A 22,479-nucleotide genomic window follows, 5' to 3' on the forward strand; every position below is an offset into this window, starting at 1 on the left:
CCTTTCCAAGAGTTGTCTCTAGCTTCACATTTCTTCCTTCCCATTTTCGTAATTAGCCATCAGTGTGCACTCCCAATTGCCATTGCATCTTCAATGTACCTGCTATACTAACACAACTTACCTCACCATGGCTACCCAGAAAACAGTCTTGATCACAGGGTACCTCTTCCCTTTCTCTCCTCATACCATATATCTAAACTAACAAACCCCCAGTTGCACTGCAGGCGGAATCGGACACTCCCTCGCCCTCGACTTTCACGCTCGCGGCTATCTCGTTATTGCCAGCGCTCGCTCGGCGACTAAGATAACAGATTTGGCGGAATTGGGTTTGAGAACATTGAGTCTCGATGTTACGGACGGGAAGAGTATTGAGGAAGCCAAGAGGGAAATCGAGGGATGGATTGAGAATGGGGAGATGGGGGGATTGGATGTGCTGGTTAACAATGCGTGAGTGAGGAACATATTTCTGGGAGAGACTGTGGAGGGGTTCGTGATGGGATGCGATTGGGGACGCGCTGCTAATGTATATAGTTTAGGGGGAGAAATTGCACGCTGCCTGCTTTGGATGTAGATTTGGACGATGCGCGCCATTGTTTTGAGACGAATGTTTTTGGAGTCATGGCTATGTGTCAGGCTTTTGTACCTCTATTGATTAAACGAAAGGGACTCATTGTCAATATTGGAAGTTTAGCAGCTGTAAGTCCATCCCATACTCTCATCCCATGTCCCGTCTAAACCATCACATCACTTCAAACAACATCCTAACATCCCGCCACCAGATCCTCCCCTACGTCTTCGGCAGTGTTTATAATGCCTCTAAAGCCGCTCTGCACGCCTATTCCCGTACTCTCCGTCTCGAACTCGCGCCCTATTCCGTGCGCGTAATGGTCGTTGTAACAGGTGGCGTACAATCCAACATCGCGCGTACACCCCGCACACTTCCCCCCTCGTCGCTCTACCTCGAAATCGAAGATGAGTTCCAGACTCGAGTCAAGCACAGTCAGAGTGGAAATGCAATCCCCAATGTGGAATATGCAAAGGGTGTAGTAGATGCGGTTGTTAAAGGGGGACAGAGAACGCTTTGGAGGGGAAATAAAACGTGGATTGTTTGGTTTGCGAGAAATTGGATTGGCAGCTGGTTTTTCGATTTGGTGCTTCCGGGAATGTTTGGGTTGAGCAGGTTGAAGGGGTTGATTAAGAGGAGGGAGAGGAGTGGTGAGGGGAAGAAATCGTTGTAGGGTGTTAGGTAGGTGATGTGTTGATTGTGAGATATATATCGTATTAACCCAACACTTTTGAGGTTGCTTCCATTGCGTTTGTGTCATATATATAAGATGCTTGGATTTAGTTTTCCATATACTATTTATATTTTGAGATGGCATATCATGGCTTGGAAACTCTTTAATGTCGTCAAGGCACGCATTTTAGCAGACTTTTTTCTACTAGATAGATTCTTGATCATTATATACATCTCTTTTACAAACATATCTCTTGCGCTCTTGATCAGTCAGCCAAACTTATTTCCATATCCAAACGTACCAAAAGTCCTAGACCGATCGCCTCAACCAAATCCCAAACCAGGGCCAGATACCCAGACACGAAAAAGAAAATATAGACCTCTAGGACATGCTTACACCCTAAAATCCAAGCTTTTACTCCCCCAACAAAATACTCCTCTCATCTCTCACATTAACCCACACATACTCCACACACCTCGGATCCGTCTTTCCCTCTCCCAACGTCACCGCCAACAAATTCGTCTCGAACCACGTAGGTCTCATACCGAACTTCTCCAGCCGCTCCCACCATTTCGTAAAGCGTTCAAAATGCACATGTTCATCATCCACCAAATGCAACTCGATCATCACCTGTCCCACGGGTAGTTTCCCATCCCCACCCCCCTCCACATCGTAGAAATCCATAAACGCATCCAGCGCCGTGTACTCCGACCCTTCGATATCAATTTTTAAAATATCGATGTACGAATGATTATTCTGCTTCATGAGCGTTTGCAGCGTGTAGAAGGGGGGAGTCCGCGATGGGATATCTCTGGCTCCTAAACCGTATTTGTGGAAGTGTGCGCGCGAGGCGTGGGAGGAGGAGAGCTGGGGACCGAATTTCGTGACGGAGAAATCGTAGGCGTGGACTTGGGCGCTGGGGATGCGAGAGAGCATCTCGGCTTCGAAGGTGGATTCGTCGTTGACGCCGAAACTGTAGATGGTTATGTCGTCGTTTGGGTTTGTGGTTTGGGAGGAGGAGGAGCGATGTTTTTCATAGAGACTCATACCGCAAACCCACTTTCCGCCGTCGCCGAGACGGCCTACGCGCTGGATATCGTGCGGACAGGTCCAGGTTGCGGGGAAGAAATCCCAGAGGGTGTAAGGGGTTTTGGAGAAATCGGACAGTTTTTGGGCGGGGAAGAGAGGGATGTGTGGGTATTTGGGGTGGTGGGAGGCCATTTCGTGGCGGAGAGAGACGGAGGTGCGCCAGGCGGTCTCGGAGCGCGAGATGCGTTGTTGGATGGTGAGGGGCTTGGAGGGGGAGGAGATGGATGGGTGGAATTTGGAGGGAGAGTCTAGGTTGGGGGTGGGGAGCACGAGGTTGGATTGGTGGAAGATGACGAAGAGGAAGAAGGCGAAGGCGAGCCAGAACCAGATGCCGCAGACTGAGAGGGCAGTGGGGGTTAGATGGATTGTTTTGTGAAGAGGGGTTGGGGGTGTAGAGATGGGATTGAATACATACCTTGTGCAACTCGTAAAGCCATATTGAAAGATATCTTGAAAACGAGACGGAGAATGCGAGATAAAGACGTAGGTTAAGTATCAAAAAAAACTTGAGTAACGAGTATATATCTCCAAAGCCTTTCAACCACACTTCCTATCTATCTATATCCGACAAATCTGAAATCGAGATAGAGATACGATTGTAAAGAGAAGAAATATGAATGAACAAAGTATGAGGTATGGTATCAAGCAAGCCCGCGATTCCCATTCACCACCATACCCGCATTCCAATTGATAAGAAAGCGTTCTGTCGACGCCTTTGAAAACGCTCCGGAAATAGACCAATACCCGAGGAATGGAACGAAAAGCTTATGAGCAGGAATGACAATCCGCACGCATAGATGGGGATATTTCAAATGCAATGAGAGATCCGCGTGCGTAATAAGAATTAGAAGCTCAACTCAAACCTCTATATGCATGCTATACAACGAAGTTCAAACTCTAAACTTCCAAGTCCGAAAAGCAAGAAAAAGGAGAAGAAGAAGCAGCAAACAGATACACAAGAGATAAGAATACCAGAACGTAAAGATAATTATTCACAAAAGGACCTGAAAAAAAGACCCGAAAAGAAAGGAAACCCCGGAACCTCGTAAAATATAAGGAAAACTTCCCAGATAATCTTCTGCCACGTTGTAACTAACATCCAACTTCTTCCCTCCCTGTAGACTTTCTCGATTGATTGATGCATGATCTTCTATCCTCCCTCTCTCCACCCATCCATCTCCATCCAGCCTCACACAACCAAGCAAATCATCATAACCATAGCCATAGCCATATCCACATCAGTATCTACAGCAAGAAACCCACTCACCCACCCCCTCAAAATCACGTACAAGAGACCTCCTCCCTCCTCTCTCCTTCCCAAATCCCCAATCCCTCAAACAAAAGAAGAGTGGAATAGAGTATACTATTCCCTTCCCTCCTCTCCCCTCTCAAAAACTCAAAAACCAAACACCAAACACCAAACGTACGTAAATCTCGCTGCATAGCCGGATACCATCCTATCCATCCAACCATGTAGCTAGATAGCTAAACACAAAATCGCTACGTATATCAAACTTCCCTCACTCAGCAAACAGCCTCAGCGCCTCGCCCACCCGTCTCTCATCGACCACCACGCCCCCTTCATCACGTGTCGTGTCAGCTCCCGTCCACCCGCTCACCATGATTGACAGCGCCAAGCTACACGAGAAATTACGTCAAAGAATCAATCTAGGAGTAGAAAGGAGTGGGTGATCAAAATCCTCAACAATCAATGTGATTCCTCCGTAGAAATAAGAATACAAATTATTAGGTCTATGCTTTTCTTCAACAACTCAAAAGCAGACCCGTGGGAACTCTCCTAGTCGCATTATTACGCGCGGGAGGATTCCACCAACAATACATGGGGGAGATAAGCTCAACGAATAGAATCACTGTCCTCTTTTCTTCTTCTTCTCGAACGAAACATTCATTTCGTGCTAATATTGCGAGGGAGTGTTATGATATCATTGCTATGCTATTCTATACCTCCTCACATCACCATATCTTAAGCTCAAGTCCCACATTGCATGCAAATGGAACCTGCACATTGCAAACTACCTCCCTGCTTATATAAACCACAAAATATCCCATCAAAAGAGTTCGTATCCTTTCCAGATGTAGAATTGCTCTTGCTTTCATAGCTTGCAAAAAATCTCCCTCATATTCCCATGTCGTACTTTTTCATGCTGGCACTATACTTTCGCAGTAGGTAGGATATCATTTCGTAAACAAATCGTAATCTCATTCCATCCATCTTTATAGGAGGCATTTTCTCATAATCTCATACTATCATATCATTTTCGTATCTTCCATAATATTGCATTCATGATTGAAAAGATGTCCTAGGTTTTCAACCCTCATCTTCATCTTCTTCAACCAATGCCGGTGTTCTTCTTTCGTTTCTTCGTTTCGGTCGCCTGTGTCTTGAACTGCTGATGTTACTTGCAGAATCATCTGGTGCTAATTCACTTTGCATTTCATCTTCATCCCAATCAGCTTCACTCATAAACTCGCTGCCACCTTCGGCCCAACTTGGTCTCTCATATCCTGGTCCCAAACCTGCCGAGTAAGGACCAGGAGTGCCAACAATGATTTCTGGACGACTTGTTCGTCTTGACTCTGCTGCCATAGTCAATCCAACACCACGTTCACGAAGAGCTTTACGAACAGCCTCGGCCTTTCGATGTAAACCTTCAAATGCATCCTCAAGTGCCTCCATTCCTACATATATCTCACGCTCTATTTCAGCCAAGACAGCAATTTCAGCCTCCTCGTCGTTAGAGACTGGATGCCTGTATTGTTGGGATGGAGTAGGACCACGAGAACCATAACTAGCTGACCGAGGTGAAAATGGTGTGTTGTTACGAGAAGGGCCTCTCATGACAGGCGATGGTCCTCGGTAACCATTCGGTGTGGGTCCGCGAGAAGGGAATTCATCAATAACTTCATTGTCAGCTCCAGACCATAAGAATCCATCAAATCGGCCGGATATCAAAATCTCCCATTCTGATGGTGCAATGCCAGAAATTGTTGCAAGAAGATTGTGAATATGAGGGTTCTTTAGTAGATATATTGCGACTTCTGGATCTCGTGGAGGAAGTGGCAATCGATACAGTCGTTGCATAGACTGTACTGTTCTGATCATGAAATCCGAGCGTGGTTTTCGTAATGGAGTAGGTGCTCGTGAAACGGGTTGTAATGTAGTGGAGCCACTAAGCAAAGCGTTGAAGAGAGGTCGGTCATGGTGGTTGAGATGAGTTAGTATAGCAAATGAAAGAGTTTCATCATCAACCTCTTGAGGGGGTGCAGATGTTGTTTCGGGGCAACTTGATAGCCATTTGTCAACCGATGCTTTTGTTTTTATGGATTGTCGTAGATAATGTTCCCGAAATTCGTCAGCTACGTCAGGATCGATCTTGATAGGTGATCCAGGTCTGTGATGACCTGATATACCAAGACCAGCTAAGTCATCGACTGATTTCGCACCAAGTGCTGAGAAATCAAAGGCAGGCCATTCTGGAAGTTCACGTCGACCACTGACCCATTCCAAAACTTCTCCCCATGAGAGACCTCTACTTCCCTCGTGAGAATCAAGATCTAAGTCCTGGCACATAACACACAAGCAGCCATCAGATGATAGATCTCTAGCAAAAACATTTTCCAAGCGGTCGAGCAATCTCCTTGCAACGGAGCGATATCCAGTAGCAACTGCGAGCGATCCACTCTTATTGATGACCGTTTCGTATTGGTCCAGGATGTTGAAGTATGGTCCGAATATCTTCTGGATTTCCGCGGGAGGAGAGGACCTTGATGAATTGAGCGACTGGGAGGAGGTAGAGAGTAAAGTCTTGGGAACCGGACGGACCAATCCGCCATTTTGGAGGAGGTAATCAACGCTAGGGATGTTTAATGGTAAATTCGGGGGAGGGGGTGGTGGAGGAGGACGTGGAGAGCCATACACACTAGATTTAACAGAGGACGCATCAAAATGCATATAAGGAGATGGAGTAGATTTTATATCAGCCGCTCCTGGAGGTGGAAATTGGGGAGTCTGAGTGGGAGTTTTTGGCGAAGAATCCTGTGCTGAAGCCGGGGAGGAATCCGTATCGATATTGGTAGGCCTTCGGCGAGATGTAGGTTGTGACTGTCTTTTACCTGCCACAGATGTGACATTGGAGTCATCGTCCTCGTCATACCTTTCAGACTTTGAGGTCCTGGAACTTGAAGTCCGTATGGGTGGTGTACCAGTCTTTAATGGCCTAGATTTTGAAGATGTGGATGACCGGTCTTCTTTCTCCTTTCTTGATGACTTCCGGTGTTCCGAGCTTCGAGAACTGGGTCTTGAGGACATTTCAGAACCCTCCTCCCTGACCTTGCTCATTCTTGAAGATGTAGATTTCTGTCGGTGTGTAAATTCAGTATCTGGTGGACTGGGTGGTCTGCCTTTTGCAGAAGCTGCTCGTCTTAGGTTTTCTGCAGATCTGGATTTATTCTTCTCAGAGTCGATATCTGTTGCTTCTGGCGTGTAAGGTCCAGATTTCGATTTTGCAGGCCTCTCTGACACATAGCTATTTACAGCCTCTTTACTGTAATTTTTATTAAAACTTGGGTAGGATGATGTGCCTGGCGTAGAGGAAGTCCTCGAGAGCTCAGGAACAACATCCGCCATTGTAGTAGTTGTCACCTCCGACATGCCTTCACTTATTTTCTCCCTCTTTCGACGATGAGATGACTTAACAGGCTCTCCCGTTTCAGGATCTATGGCCTTTGGTCTTGATTTGTGCTTTCGATTTGGATCTTTATCACTTTTGGACGATCGGTGACGCAGCTTCTCGGATGAGAGTTGTTCGTTTTCGACCTCAGGATCGTTATCGCGGTCTTTATGAGGCATTGCTAACACGATCTTTATTATTGAGATCTGGTAGACGGCGCTTAAAACTTGATTTGTTGGCGGCGCATGTGGAGCAAAAGGCGAAATGGAACAAATTGGGCGAATGAACGGCGGTGAGTACTAAGGCTGCAACAGAATTTATGAATGAACGTAGCAGTTGGTAAACGGTTGCTATGACATCAAACCAGGCAAGAATAAGGGTTAAGCAAGTGAGTGGAGGAGATCAAGTACAGACAGAATCAAAAGAGCGTGTAAGGCATGAGACTTTCAGAAGCTATGTCGAAATGGGTTTGAGGGGGAGGAAGGGAGTGGATCGATAACTGGGATCGATCACACGTTCATACGTTGGCAGATAGTCAGAGTTATGAATGGTGATAGTTGATAGGTGAGACTGAAGTTTTGAATTTTGCCGACGTCGTGGGGAATGTTGCTTTGGGAAAGGAAAAGAGAATAAAAGACGATCCGAATTGAGTGAATGGGAAAGAGATTGAATGAAATAATTATCATGCCATATATGGTTGATTGATTGGTTGATTGATTGATTGATTGATTGATTGATTGATTAAATGAATTGATTAATTGAATTGATTAATTGTATTCTATTCAATGTCGAATATAATAATACCTAGGTATGTATGTATGTATGTATGTATGTATATGGTGATGAGTTTTGTAGGGTCATCGTCTCGTCATGTCATGCGACTTGATCGAATGTAAGGAACTCCCCGTTTACCGAGGATTGCCTATGTGTGTATGTGTGTGTGTGTGTGTGTTTACACTGTACCCATAACTGGCGGCAAGAAGGCAAGAAGGATAATAGCAGCCCAATGTCATTCTTATTAGACGGCAATGCAGCACGCCTAGCTTTCTACGGCAAAGATGTAAGGGTGAAGGGAGAAGCCATCAATCAGACGAGCATTCAAAAATAGATTTAGGTGATAACCCAAAGGTTTAAGTAAGGCTCTATTCCGTCGATAGGAGTTTTCAGATCTTATTGTATCTATGAACCCAGTTTCTGTACTAGATGTTGAATACCCACCACCGACCTGCTCTATGTGAGTTCAGTAGGTACTCGGTAGGTGGTAAATGCGACTGTGGTCATGATAAGTAGGTACTTACACAGCCGTTTCTTTGACTTGAATAGCTACCTAAGTAGTTGAGTTGAGCCTTACAATCAATGCCTAAGGTTCAACTTGACTAAAACCCCAATTCAGACATAGCCCTACCATTTGACTGGCGTCAAGTATCATGTCTCGCACCGTTTCCATTCTCACCCTATGAACCCAACTTCTAGCCCGAGCTGACAGACAGCAGAGGAGTCTAGACAGCAGAGCCCCGACAGCAGACCGCAGACCGCAGACCGCAGAGCAAAAGAAAAGATTGATGGAAAGAGAAAGAAGAGAAAATAAATGGCTGGGGCATCCATTCCTCAATAATTTCCGATTATCATCTCGGATCCATAGAAACAATTTATATTTTGGCTCTGTACTCCGTCCGTACACTACACAACCTTGCTCACTCCATACACTACAGAGTAAGTATGCAGTACCATTGCTCTGTATGGCAATGTACAGTATGCACAACATGAATTATTATTCACCATTATATCATCCATCTCCCATATACAGTGTATAAGATCATCTCTTATACCGACGGGAAGCTTAATTGTATGGAGTCTTGTATTGGTGCTTGGTACACAGCAGCAGCAGCAGCAGCAGCAGCAGCGTTAATCCATGATGTTAGATGTCCCTCTGTGGAGAGTTGGCCCTTCTTTGGAAATCGAATTGAAATCTTTTCCACTCTTATCAGCAACGGTGGGGAAAGAGAAGACTCCGAACTCAAAAGACTCCAAAGAGGTTTCCACTGGCTTCTAATTGGGAATCTATCGTCTATCGTCTGTCGTCTATCATCTATCATCTATCATCTATGAAATAAGAGATGTCTTATTATTATTATTATTATTATTATTATATTCCATACCTACCTAGGCATATATGCATACATATGAAGTACACACACACAGACACACACACACACACACAAACACACATCCATACTAACTACACACCAAAGTTCACCGCCTTAATAACACTTTTTCATAATTGGTTCGTCTGCTTTCTCGAAAGGAACGGTGAAGAACCCTTTCGCCCAGCTTTGAGTCAAAAGATGCCTACAAAGTAACAAAGTACTCCATACAATTCATCACCACACCCGATCTTATCAAAATGAAGGGAACTGGTGGCCGCATTCTGGCCCTCTCATACCATACCACCCCGAGCACTTTCCTTCCCCCCTCCCCCCCTCGACCTTCACACCAAGAAAATGACATCTACCCACTTATGAAGATTCATCCATATCCACTCCATTCGAAGTTTTGTTCGTTTTGTATAACAATCTGATCAAAAGAGGCTATGGCGTTCAAAGCACGAACCGTATTCCCCAGTCATGCCAGTCATGGACTTGCTCAACTTGCTCGACTTGTTCCAATTCAATTTGCTTTGTTGGTTGATGCTCATGATAAACCCTGTTGACATGTCAACTTCTGACAGGGGAATGTTTTTTCTGCATGTGTTGTATGCGATTTGTCCCCAAATGTTCTTGTCTCTGCCTTTTAGCTTGCCTCTTTCTTGATTCAACCTATCATTCATATTCTTTCTTTTCTTTCGCCTTTCACGGCATGCATTTCCGTAATCAATCATACTTCGTACGTGTAACTGCCTACCTAATGAATGGAGCTCTAGAGTTCGCAATTTAGAATTCATCCAGTCTTTAAATCCACTCACTGTCTTTTGTTACAGAAACCATACAAAGTGATAATACAAATATCTTCACAGGGGTACATGTGCTTGATGCACCTCAGTCACGCCCTCGAAACATTATGGACCAGATGTCAGATTCAGCCCAGGATACACAAACACCCAACACTCCAGAGTTATTGAGTGACGAGGTGAGGCTTCACTCTTATATCATCATTTTTTTTATACATTCTGACTTGATCTAATTGTTGCTGTACAGATTAAATATCATTACATTAGTTCACCGCCATCATCAATCTCCACAAACACGCATGATATCTCGCGCGCAAGGTATCACATGAAAGAGCTCGAGACTTTTGCAGTGAGGGTCGAAGAGGTAAATAAAAAAAATCCCATCTATAAGAATTCGTATCACGGGCCATCATGTTTCCTTTTCGTTTGTTACGCAGGTCCTTTCCTTTCATGTCTTGTCACTTCTGTACTCGTACACCAATAACTTTTCACATCTTCTCTACTACACATGCAAAATGCTAAAATCCCATGAAGGCTGCTGCGAGGGCTTTTCCCAATCGTGGCCGGTCACGTTATGCCGAAGTTTTAGTTGTCTTGATAAAGTGGGAGGAGAGTGATATAGATGCTCAACCAGAGTTCAATGCTTTGCGTTCGATGTTCGAGATATGTTATGGCTTCACTACCGATACTTGGACGATCCCGTCGACACATTCGCATAACAAACTCATGTTACAGGCAAGTGATCTTCGTTCATTACTACTTAACATCACTCTGACATGCAATAGGCAGTAAACTATATAGAAAAGCATGGGACGGATGATAATCTTATCATCATCTACTATGGAGGTCATGCGGTCATTAACAATTCTCGACAAACTACCTGGTCTTGTACTCAAGATATTTCCCATGCTTCGGTGCGCTGGTCCGCCATTCAAAGTGTTTTCGAAGAGTCAAAGTCGGATGTGCTTTACCTATTGGACTGTTGTTCTGCTCCAGGTGCAGCGCCGTCAGATGGACCTGGTGTCATCGAAACGATTGCTGCCAGCGATTTCGAAACATGGGCACCAGGTCCAGGTCGTCATTCATTTACTAATGCCCTTCTTCACGTCTTGGATGACTGGATGCACCGGCCTTCGTTTTCCGCGGCTATGCTTCATAGTGAAATTCTTTCTGTCCTTAAACACGAAAAGCTCAAGGAAAGTCAACACAGCGATCCACACAAACAAGAAAATAAGAAGACCCCCATCTACATACTCGCCTCCGAGGATCCTAAATCCCTAAGTATTGAGATATGCCGACGCACAACTCCAGGCAATAGCTGGGCTGGTACCTTATCTCCAGGAATTGCGGAAGATATTTACTCTCCAGAGAATTTGCATGGACTGACACCTGAGGGAAAGTTAGCGGTACCACACGTGCTCATATCCATTGCATTAGAAGAAAATCAATTAGTGGATGTGGAGGCTTGGCACAAATGGATTAAGCAATTCCCAGCGTTGGCACAATTTGCCCTTGTGGAGGGAGTATTTGCGAGCCATTCCACCATTATCCTTCTCTCTTTGCCAGTGTTAATTTGGGACATGCTGCCAGAAAACTTAGCAGTATCTTTCGTGGCATTTGTAGAATCTAGAAATCTTCTATCCCAAATATCTGAAAAGTTGGGCGTGGAAGTTTCGAAACAGCAGCAACCGAAGGAATTTCGAGGGAGACCGGATTCCGATACGCTTCAAATCCCACCCCCGCTACCCCTCATTCAACAAATTGAACAAGCTCTCCACAAACAAAAACAACAAACAATGAAAGATTGGGAGACCCATTTTCAAAAGGAGAAAGTTCGTCTCGAAGCAAAGGTGCAAGATGCGCGTGATGACGCCCAAAAGAAAGAACTTGAGTTTTTGCAAGAGAGAAACACATATAGAGAGCTTATGGAAAGGGATATGAAGGAAGTCAAGAAGGAAAGTCAGGTTATAAAGGAGGAAGCGAGAAGAGCCTGGGAGGAGCTGGGTCGGTATGAGCACGAAGAAAGAGAAAGGACGAGATTGCTTAGAGATGGGCAACCAATCACTATAGGTGGAATTCAAGTTATTCCCATGGGTGAGACAGATGAGAAGGATGATAGAGGACGTATTGTTGGAGATGTAGCTGCTTGGGTGGGAGGCGTCAAATCTGAGACGTCCCAAACGCCTAGAGGACGAGAGGGTTCGAGAGCAAGAGGGCCTCCAGATCTACTTCATGAGCGACAATATCAAGAGCTCGAGGCAACTCACATTGCGAGACCGGAAAATTCAACGAAACGTCCTCACGAAACTCATCCTCACCACTCTGTTGACCCAACATCACCCATCCACCACGAAAATGGTGATATACCTTTTGATGTTTCCATACCTCGCCCGCCGCCAGGATTAGTCAAGCCGAAATCCAATGCGTCTCATTCAAAATTCAAAGATGAGAAGAGCATTGCTTCATTCAAATCTATCGCTAGCGGAGTGCTATCGCCGCCAGAGAGCGTTGTTGCGAGTGATGAAATAGACGAGTCGACCCACGAGGAATACGAAAGTGCCTTGAGTGGCGGTGATGAAGATGGATTTGGCAGGGGAGATCGTGGGTCGGTAGATTTTCTACAAGAATTTCTTGACGCAGGAGACGATGCTCCTTGGAATCTTCCACGGCAAAGTATGATTGATGGAGATGTCGCATTACCTCAAGACAACAGAGAGAAGGAAAACAAGCTACCCGAGAAAGTTCTTGATCCGGATCAAATCACGCTTGAACCCAAATCGTACAGATCTCAGAGTAAACACGAGCCCATAAAGTCAAAAGAGCCGGAGCCTACGGCTCTGCTTGACTGGGAGAGACGCGGAATGCAACAAAAGTTGGCAGAGCATGCTCTGCCAAGACCTAACGCCGAAACCACATTAGAGCCTACTAGCCCTGAGCCTACAAAGGTCAAAGATGTGGACCCCTTCACTTTACAGGTCTTGGAGAAGGGTATACCGCAAGAAGTCGTTGAGCGTGTTTTACCAGAACAAGTTACTCCACCTCGTAAAAGTCTTGATCTCGCTTCACGAACAGATGTCGGTCCATTGACATTACAAGCACTCAAAACATATGAAAAGTTACAAGAGGAGATGGAAACTCATCAAGCCACAAGACGCCCAGAACGCCCAGAGCGACCAGTGGAACATATTCCTAACAGACTTTCTCATATAACTGAAAGAGATGGCGATTGGGAACCAAAGACCCCTGGGAAAATAAGCTCGGTAGGAAGTCCACAATCAAAGCGTAGAGACGAAAAGGTTGGAGACAAAAAGGCACTGGCTGCAGTTGAAGAGGCTATCAAGAAATTAATCATACCTGAAATGGAGGAGTTGAAGAAGGAGCCAGAGATGACAAGAAAGAATTCGGATGGTTCTGGCAGAGTTCCTTGGGACAGTGATGAAAAGAGTGTAGGGAGGACCGAATCAGTCAAGCATGGCAAAGGTAAAAGCAGCACAAAGAAAGCATTCGAAGCGGTTGAGGATGCTATCAAAAAGGAAGCTGAGGCATTGAAGAAGAAGGAGGAGGAGGAAGAGGAGATGGAAGCCTTGAGGAAATTGAGGAAAGGTCAAAAAGAAAAGAAACGCAAAGACGAGGAAAAGGACAAGCCTAAACGAGATGGAGACGATAAGGATGCCGCAAAAGTATCTTCCGGTCGTGATATGGAACCCAATGCTCCCATTCTCTTGGAGCAAAAGCATGATGGCAAAGAAGTATTGGTGGATGGCGAAAGAGCACTTTCGGCAGTCGATGACGCAATCAGAAAACTGATAGCTCCAGAGCTTGAGGGACTTAAGCGAACGGAGTCTCACAAAAGTCATAAGAGCCATAAAAGCGCAAAAGGTCAAAGGCACGAGAAATCGAAGATGAATGAGAGCACAAATCAAGAGCCACTCCCAAGTCGTGATGAATCTCCAGTGAAGGAAAAACTGGAAAAAGGACATCACAGACAACATTCAGTTTCAAAAATTGATGATGCTCCGTCGAAAGAGATAAAGGAAACGAATGGCAAGGCACAGAAGTCATCACACGTTGATCAGCAGAAGGAAGGAGAAATAAACTCAAATGCACCTCTTGCAAAGCAAAAGAGTGATAGAGGTCTTTGGTGGATGGAAAGAAAGCCTCCCAGCCATCAACGAGAGGAACTACCCCGGGAACAGTTACCATCGTCATCGTACTCGCAGAAGAACAAAGGCAAAGCTCAGGATATTCCTCTAGACCCTGTTCCCACTCCACCTCTCGATTTATCACCAGAAGCAGAGGATAAACATGAGATGAGAATCTTACCTCATGAAATTGATAATCAGACTTGGAAAGGATTTAAGTTTGCCAATCGGGATGTGACACCCTCAATGTCTTCTCTACCAACTGCTATACCTCGATCGAGTCTCAATAATAGTACGCTCCCATCCAGCCCCAATAACCCATGGTCTCACTCTGAAGGTTCTTTTGGCACTATCTTCCCACCTCGTACCTCGCTAGACTACTCGCGCGATCCACGCATGTCATTAGACTTTTCACGCGGCGAGTCACCTCACAGTCAGCCCTCAGGCTCCTCAACCAGTAATCACAACGTCTACAGCCAATTCCCACCACTGCCAGAAGATCGCGAACGTCCTTTATCTACTCCCACGATTCCAACTCCCCTTGCTAGAGCCCCTTCACCACCTTACCAGCATTCTCGCTTCAACGGAAACCACAATCCTAACAACCCTTACTCTCAATTTGCGCAATTCGAACAATCCCTTTCAACGCCCACTCTCCAACGAATCAATACTGGCTCATCTTACCACTCTCTAGACGACACAGCGCGTAGCATCCACAATGTTCCCATGACTACATCCGCCGCTCGCAGCATCCACAATGTCCCCATTACCAGCCATCCCCTCACCAGTCATCCGCTCACCAGCCACCCCATTCCCTCTCTCGCACCCGTCTTCGGCCCCTCAACCTACAACCAACATCAACACCAACACGCGCCCATCTCCGCCGTCGACCCCACCTCCAACCCCAAACACTCCTTCACCTTCACCACCGCCCCCCACTCCTCCAACCACCAATCCCCTCCCTTCTACCCCGCCGAACTCCCTGCCTTCCCCCACTCCCTCCCCCTCTCCCGCTCAAATTCAAATTCCAACCCGCAACCCCCGCGACATCTGCAAGAGTGGGAAAGAGGAGAGCGAGGTAGACTCTCCACCCAAATCCCTCAAGCAGCGTATCTCACCCAACCCTTACCCTCGCCCTCGCCCTCGGAAACGGAAACGCTGTTGAAGAAATTGATTCTACCCGAATTGGAGACGTTGGAGAAGGGCGAGAGGGCGAGGAGGGAGGAGGAGGAGAGGAGTAGGAGGGAGTGGGAGAGGGAGTTTGGGATTTTGTGAGGAGAGAGGAAGGGAAGAGAGAAGTGGAGAGAAGGAAGAATGAAATTGAATGATAGAATTAATTAGGTGCTGACTGTAGAGAGAGGAAAAATTGTCATAGCTTGGATAATACAGAAGGAGAAGATAACAGAAACGAAACAGCGTAACAGGAGAAAGAGAGAGAGAGAGAGAGAGAGATAATAATTGTAAATATTCATCACTATCTAATAGTTTTTAATCGCGCGATTCCTTTTTGGTTGGTTACGTATCTACCTAGGTATGCATGGCTGGATTGGTCTACACAGATAGGTATCTAGGTATCTGGGCTACGGAGGGTAGTCAGTCAAGTGAGTCAGTGAGTGAGCGGATCTGGAATTTGATTTGAATTGGCTTCCGGTTTTCGGTTTTCGGTTCTCGGGTTAGATTTGGAGTTGGTTTTGGAATTGAATTGGAATTTGGATTTATATAATTCGGGGTTGGGTGTAGTCGAGTTTAATACATATTTTTCACCATCATCATCATCATCATCATCACCATAGCAATACTGAAACTTTGCAATCAGAACCTGGCTCCGAATTCCTCATACGCACAGTAGTTATCGTATTGTCGCATTGCATTTTCAATTACAATTGGATCCTTGATACAAGGAAAATAAGAGGAAAAAGAAAGACAAAGCTATTTGGTAATCTAGTATTCGTCACTCATGATATCTGTATTTCGTGCTCCCTTATGCTAAACGATACCCAATTCGTAGATTGAAAAAGAAAAAAAAGGATATGCAAATCCACTACTTCTCCTTTCTCACACAGCTCATCCTGCAAGCTTCATCAAATCGACATCTACTCCAATCCACCCATTCTGCGTTCAATAAGTAGGTAGGCGTTTCCTTCCTTTCTTCCTAATATACCTCTTCTCTACGAAACCAAAATCTTAATCTCCTCAGCCGTCAACCCAAAGATATGCAAAAGATCCAACATGCTTTCACCATTCAACCTAGCCTGCGCCTCCATCTGCACCACGGGTTTAGCATTCCACGCAACGCCCAAACCCGCAACTCCCATCATCAACAAATCATTTGCGCCATCGCCCATCGCGACAACCTGATCCAGAGCCACATTTTCCTTCTTCGCAATCTCCAGTAGCAAATCGCGTTTCTTTTCCGCATTGACAATGGAACCGAGAACTTCACCTGTCAATTGGTTGGTGCTAGGATCCGATTCGAGCGTATTTGCAAAGGCGTAATCGATTCCCAAGTGATCGGCGAGCCATTGTGTCAAGGGGATGAAGCCTCCAGACAACACTGCAGTTTTGACACCCATCCTCTTCAATGCGCGAATGAGTTCCGCGGCTCCTTTGGTGGGTGTAATAACACTTCTCAATTTCGTAAAGATATCTGCATCGACTCCTCTCAACAACTTTGCGCGTTCACGAAGCGAGGCCGAGAAATCCAATTCGCCATTCATCGCGCGTGCGGTAATGGCAGATACGGCATCTTCGACTCCGATCGAAGCGGCGATCAAATCAATCACTTCTTGTTCGATAAGTGTAGAATCCATATCGAAAACCACAAGACGTGGATAACGTCGGAGGATGGTATCATGTTGAAGAATCACATCGACATTCCACTCGCGCTCAAAGCGATAGAGAAGTTCGTGTTTGCGCAAATCTTGGAGGTCAAGATATGTAGGATCGGGAATGGGGGAGAATGTGAGTTCGACTATGGATGGATGTTCGGGGTTGTCGAGACAGCGATGGGACGAAGAGAGGAAATCGGAACCGGATCGGCTCGGCAGGGATTGAATGAGGTGGAGGAAGGATGTGAGACAAAGCTGCGAGATATAGCTTCCGTAGAGATGATCGAGCGGTTCTGGGTCGGGTGGTGGAGGCTCGAGTGGGAAGTTGGAGAGTGTGCGGACAGGAGCAAGATTTGGCGGGATGGCGCGGGAAGTAGATGTCACCGAGGATCTGGAAGGAGAGGAAGCTGGTGAAGGAGAACGATCGGGTGGATAGTCGGTGACTGAAACACGGGGAGATTTGGTTTTGTAAATAAGAGTTGCGATCATTCGGTCGGAAGTTGTATTTGGCGCAGGTTGACAGTTTGCGTGTGACAAGGTATGATTGAGCCCGCTGTCGACAATCTTTGGAGGATGTTGTGGAGAAGGAACTCCATTGAATTGAGTGAAAGATTTGGTAGGGGATGAAAGCGCGCTACCTTGAATACCTTCAACTATGCTATCTATACCGTGATGACCATCTTGTTGTGGAGGACGATATTGTTGATGTTCTTGGAGATAGGAACGACTGCGCACATTATTGCCTAAGCTGGGACGTCCAGTTCTTGCTGATGCTTCATTTTCAGCCATCTTGCTTAAATTTTTAGATGCCTTGAATATATTTCCTCTACCTAGGTAAATATTTGACCCTTAGTTGAGAAGTTGTAGTCAAGAATCAATTTAGTTCGTTCTGCGAGGGATTGATTAGAGAAGTGGGGGTGAAAGCAGCCTTTCATTTGTGCGGAGGGGTATTTAGTGTTTTTGTATTTCGAGCACTAACTTTTAAATCTATCTGATCCGAGGTCATTCCGATGAAATGCAACCCAATGAGCCCAATGTACCTGACTATCCTTCTGACTATCTTGAGACTACCAGATATATATGTGATCATCACGAATTTTCAGTCTTGGTTCTTCTCAATGCTTTATCCGACTACAGCGGTCACGGCGCTTCGTTAGAAAGTGGAATGAAATAAAATTATGGCTCACTTATATACAAGTATTTATTCAATTTGCAAAAAGTTAAAACGAGGGAAACGGGTTCCCTGAGATTTTGAAAAGCAATCAAGCACTGTTGGTATCACACAAAAGTAAAACATATTTCATCATCTATTGAGCCGATAGTTCACTTCATTAGAACCTATATCTCACATACCAAACATCAACAAGATGAGAACGTTGATCTGATATGTTATTTCTTTATCTATATGTAGCTATTTCATACAACCTTGCCAAATAACTAACTTCTTTCATAGCTCATTTATGTTTGGGTCATAAAAGCACCATACAGTAAATGCAGCTGATATGCATTGATTGACATGATAGTCATTTTGAATCTTGCCTTCCTTCATCCATACATAGAAGAAAAAGTTTGTAATAAAGAAAGAGAATTAAGATGGTGAAGGAAAACATGTGTTTCGATTGAAAATACAATCAAAATGTCAAAAAGAAAGCAAGTCTAGAAGCGAAAATTTGTGTTTGAGCTTGACGCTCGATGTGTTGCAACCGATTCTTACCAGAACCAACGACGAACGCTACCGGCATCCCCATTCTGATGCTTTCTGCCCCATGATCCCCATCCATAATAATTTGGTGGAGGTGGTGCGTAGTATGGTGGAGGTGGCGGAGCATAAGTTGGTGGTGGAGAATAGGTAGTGGTTGGAATAGGAGCGTTTGTAGAAGGTGCAGCACTTGAAGACTCTGTGGATGAGATTGAAGTACCAGAGTCAGAAGTTAAAGCCGATGATATGATGGAAGAAGAATTGGTACCAGCATATGTGCCAGTCGAAACCGATGTTGCAAATGTGGATGGTGTTGACGTTACCAACGTGATCGACGTACCAGAGTCACCTTCAAAATAATATTAGCAAAATTTCAAAATATTTGGATCTTCATTTATTTTGCTTACCTGAGGATAAAGACGTAGTAGGGGAAGCTCCAATGCTGGTATTAAATGGACCTGTTGCTGAATACGACGATAACGAGATTCCTGCGGACACTTGACTGGAAGTAGATCCATTAGGATCGTAAGTACTGGCAGATGAGGTTGGATTTACCGAAGTTGCATTACCAACACTGGAAGGACCAACAGAGACAGATGATTGGTATGAGCTTGAGACTGGTGAAGTTCCTGATGGTCCAGTTGGTCCAGCAGTTGAGGTTCCGTTTGAAGAGGTTGGATATGGAACTGATGACGATTGGCCAGAATTACCGCTAGATATTGGTGAGGTTCCTGTCGGTGCGGTCGGTCCACTAGTCAAAGTTCCATTGGAAGGAGTTGGGTATGGAACTGATGAAGATCCTGAATCAGCGCTTGAACTTCCTGTTCCTAGAGGCGCTGTACCGGTGCTTGATGGTGAACTTCCTGACCCGAAAGGTGTGGATGTAGCTGCACCTCCTGTACCTGTGCCTAGTGTTGGAAGGGTATAATTTCCATAGGGATAAGGTTGGTATGGTTGGGAAGATGCCGGCGAAGTGCTAATGCCACCTGAGACGCTTGATGATGGTGAGCTTCCAGTGCCAAGTGGCGCAGAAGTAACAGAAGTGAGACCACCAGATTCTGAGGTACCTGGATTGGTGGGTCCTGCTGTTGCTGTACTGTTGGAGATTGGATATGGAGCAGAGGATAGCAGTGACGAAGTGATTCCACCAGATACATTAGAAGAAGATGGATGGCTCCCTGAGCTTGAAATACTGGTACTTGATTGGACACCTCCTGATACAGAGCTTGGACTTCCTATTCCTGATCCAGATCCAGTTGGACCATTTGTGTACGAAGTACTGTTTCCATAAGGATAGTATGGAACAGATCCAGCAGAAGAGCTAATGATACCAGAGGCAGAAGACCCCGAGGTACCAGTTCCTAATAAAGAGGATGTCGTTGCAGACTCTGTACCAGTTGGACCAGTAGTCATTGAAGCATTATTACCCGTTGGGTAAGGGGCACTGGCAGACGAGCTAGAGCTAATGCCACCCGATACACCTGATCTTGTAGGTCCAGCAACTCCACTTGAGGTGGATGTCGAGTTGAGGGGGTATAGAGGAGTGGATGATGGAGCTCCTGTTGACAAAACACTGCTTTCCGATGAGCCAGAAGATAATGGCGCAGTACCAAGGTAAGTTGAGCTGGCTAAAGTGGTCGAATTTGTGTACAAAGGTGCCGATGCACTCGAGCTTGAAATGCCGTCAGAAATACTTCCACTAGAAAGGCCAGTTACAGTTTGATAAGGATTGGTAAATGGTGCAGTTCCCGAAGAAGCGATTGTAGTTGTTGGAGATGATCCCGATGTCGAATTTTTATAAGGGGCACTACCACCATTTGAGCTTCCAGGTGCTGATACCGAGATACCGCCAGATGGAGTGATTGATGAAATTCCAGTAGTTAGAGGACTGGTTGCTGAAGCTGAAGTATTTGTGTATGGTCCTGCAGATGACGAACTAGCAGCAACATATGCTGATGAGCTAATTGGACCGACAGGAGTGGATGAATTTCCAGGCGTGAAAGGTGGACCGGTAGAGGTCGCAGGCGCAGATGTTCCAGACTCTATATTCGATACTCCTGAAGTATAGCTGGGATTACTTGAGCTTTCACTTGGGGTTATATCTCCAGATATAGTAGTGGTGCCGGCAGAAGGAGTTGTTGTCTCACCACCAGATGGGGAGGCTGTTGTTTCGCTTCCTATTGGACCTGGAGTAGTCGTCGTCTCACTCCCTGGCAAAGTGGTTGTTGACTCGCCACCTGACGCACTTTCTGATGGTTGGGCCGTCTGGCTTCCGGAAGGTACAGTGATGGTAGGTGTGACGGTGTAGGTTTGAGTGTTAGTCACCGTAGAACCTAAGCTTCCAGAACTAGTGTTAGAAGAACTTTGGCTAGCAGAAGATTCTGGACCGGTAGGCAATGAATATGAAGAACTTTGAGCTCCAGAAGAAGTTGGTGCACCACTTGTTGGGGATGTGCTTTCTGTTCCTGCTTGTGTCGAAGATGTGCTGCTACCGACATTTCCTGGAGTAGTGGCGGCGCCAGTATTCAAACATGAACATGCAGATGATATCCTTGAGGGTGAGTCATGACATTGAGAAACATATGTTGGAAGGTCTGCAGTAGCAGTGTTTTCTGACAAAGTATATGTAGCACAAAATGGAGCAACAATGGAGGATGATCGAATGAATTCGCGGAGACAATTGTCATGATTGCAGTGATCAGTAGCGGTTGCACTTGGAGTGTTAGAAGAATACTCTGATGAAGTGATACCAGATGGTTCGTATGTACCTGCCGATGTTATTGACGAACTACCACTAGACTCCGAAGGAGTAGTATCTGTTGCTCCAGGTATTGTTGGTGAAATTCCACTATATTCCGATGATATGGCACCAGTTGGTGAAGCAGAAGTTCCTGGATCATAGCTTGAAGCCGAAGCCGAAGCCGAATCCGTGGAAGAACCTTCTGTAGCAGAAACTGAAACCGTGATTGTAGAGTATGCAACAGTAGAAGAAGTAACAACAGAAGGTTGAGCCGATCCTAAACCAGTAGAGAAACTAACAGGAGAAGTACCAGTGGAAAGTGTACCGCTAACAGAAGAACCAGAGACAGAAGCCGTAGCAGATCCTAGTTCAATTAGTGTGTGATTAATCAAGATTGAAAAAAAAAATCAACGAACTGACCAATTTTAGTACTGGATGATGAAGTCTCCTCAGGATCAGCGGTTGTGACTGGGTTTATGGTGAAGGTAGGCTGAGGTCCATATCCATATGGTGTATAGCGATCTTGAATACCCTCTGCTCTCTCATAGATTGTATAATCCCGAGGAGCAAACACGTCCGCATTGGCATTACGAAGGTGTGGTTGAAGCCATTGTGGCAGAGCTTGAGTTGCAGGAACCAAAGCGAGAAGAAACGCGCCGGACGCAAGTCTAGCAGTAATATTGATTTTCATCTTGATCTATGTGGATGAGATATAATTAGTGACAACCCAAAAAGAATCAATCGATTCCAAAGGTATAGGAAAACTTCTGTGAAGTAGGAAAAAGATATGGGAAGACAATTCATACCTGAGATCGATCTATCACTTGATTTTTTGATGAGGAGGACAAACGAGTGTGATTTCGCAAAAGCGGATATTAAAGGAGATTGTGATGAGATGAGTAGGACAACTTAATCCGTATTATAGGATGTTTCTCGAATAAATTGAAGTATTGAAGACCGGAGCATCAATTCAAAGCAACTGAATCTCGAGGAAGATGGGATGGGAGGAGAGTTCATGAGAGGAAAGAAGAGAGGATAAGATGAGACGAAAAAGAAGTTGTAGCATGGGAAGTGAAAGGTTGAAATATATGGAAAGATGGGATGA

The 22,479-nt window shown here is 45.4% G+C and overlaps 6 protein-coding genes across 6 annotated transcripts; 2 read left to right on the forward strand and 4 right to left on the reverse strand.

Annotated features, from left to right (window-relative positions):
- Nucleotides 1-127: 127 nt before the first annotated feature.
- Nucleotides 128-1,238, forward strand: Bfra_000761 (putative short chain dehydrogenase reductase protein; the record flags this gene model as incomplete). Its single annotated transcript, XM_037331205.1, has 4 exons — nt 128-159; nt 214-447; nt 537-696; nt 780-1,238. The coding sequence occupies 4 exons, from the start codon at nt 128-130 to the stop codon at nt 1,236-1,238; spliced, it is 885 nt and encodes a 294-aa protein (XP_037197538.1).
- A 414-nt stretch (nt 1,239-1,652) lies between these two features.
- Bfra_000762 (uncharacterized protein) lies at nt 1,653-2,764 on the reverse strand (the record flags this gene model as incomplete). The annotated part of the gene is made up of 2 exons (XM_037331206.1): nt 1,653-2,665; nt 2,743-2,764. The coding sequence occupies 2 exons, from the start codon at nt 2,762-2,764 to the stop codon at nt 1,653-1,655; spliced, it is 1,035 nt and encodes a 344-aa protein (XP_037197539.1).
- A 1,892-nt stretch (nt 2,765-4,656) lies between these two features.
- Nucleotides 4,657-7,197, reverse strand: Bfra_000763 (putative 5-methylcytosine g t mismatch-specific dna protein; the record flags this gene model as incomplete). The annotated part of the gene is made up of 1 exon (XM_037331207.1): nt 4,657-7,197. One exon carries the CDS (start codon nt 7,195-7,197, stop codon nt 4,657-4,659), a length of 2,541 nt encoding a protein of 846 aa, XP_037197540.1.
- A 2,878-nt stretch (nt 7,198-10,075) lies between these two features.
- Bfra_000764 (putative tyrosine-protein phosphatase non-receptor type 6 protein) lies at nt 10,076-15,382 on the forward strand (the record flags this gene model as incomplete). Its single annotated transcript, XM_037331208.1, has 4 exons — nt 10,076-10,144; nt 10,213-10,329; nt 10,500-10,700; nt 10,751-15,382. The coding sequence occupies 4 exons, from the start codon at nt 10,076-10,078 to the stop codon at nt 15,380-15,382; spliced, it is 5,019 nt and encodes a 1,672-aa protein (XP_037197541.1).
- An 893-nt stretch (nt 15,383-16,275) lies between these two features.
- On the reverse strand, nt 16,276-17,724 carry Bfra_000765 (putative phosphoserine phosphatase protein; the record flags this gene model as incomplete). Its single annotated transcript, XM_037331209.1, has 1 exon — nt 16,276-17,724. One exon carries the CDS (start codon nt 17,722-17,724, stop codon nt 16,276-16,278), a length of 1,449 nt encoding a protein of 482 aa, XP_037197542.1.
- Nucleotides 17,725-18,645: 921 nt separating this feature from the next.
- Bfra_000766 (putative polygalacturonase protein) lies at nt 18,646-22,065 on the reverse strand (the record flags this gene model as incomplete). Its single annotated transcript, XM_037331210.1, has 3 exons — nt 18,646-18,983; nt 19,042-21,738; nt 21,795-22,065. The coding sequence occupies 3 exons, from the start codon at nt 22,063-22,065 to the stop codon at nt 18,646-18,648; spliced, it is 3,306 nt and encodes a 1,101-aa protein (XP_037197543.1).
- Between the last annotated feature and the right edge of the window lie 414 nt (nt 22,066-22,479).

This window comes from Botrytis fragariae (assembly GCF_013461495.1).
Source record: "Botrytis fragariae strain BVB16 chromosome Unknown tig00000001, whole genome shotgun sequence".
Taxonomy (NCBI): domain Eukaryota; kingdom Fungi; phylum Ascomycota; class Leotiomycetes; order Helotiales; family Sclerotiniaceae; genus Botrytis; species Botrytis fragariae.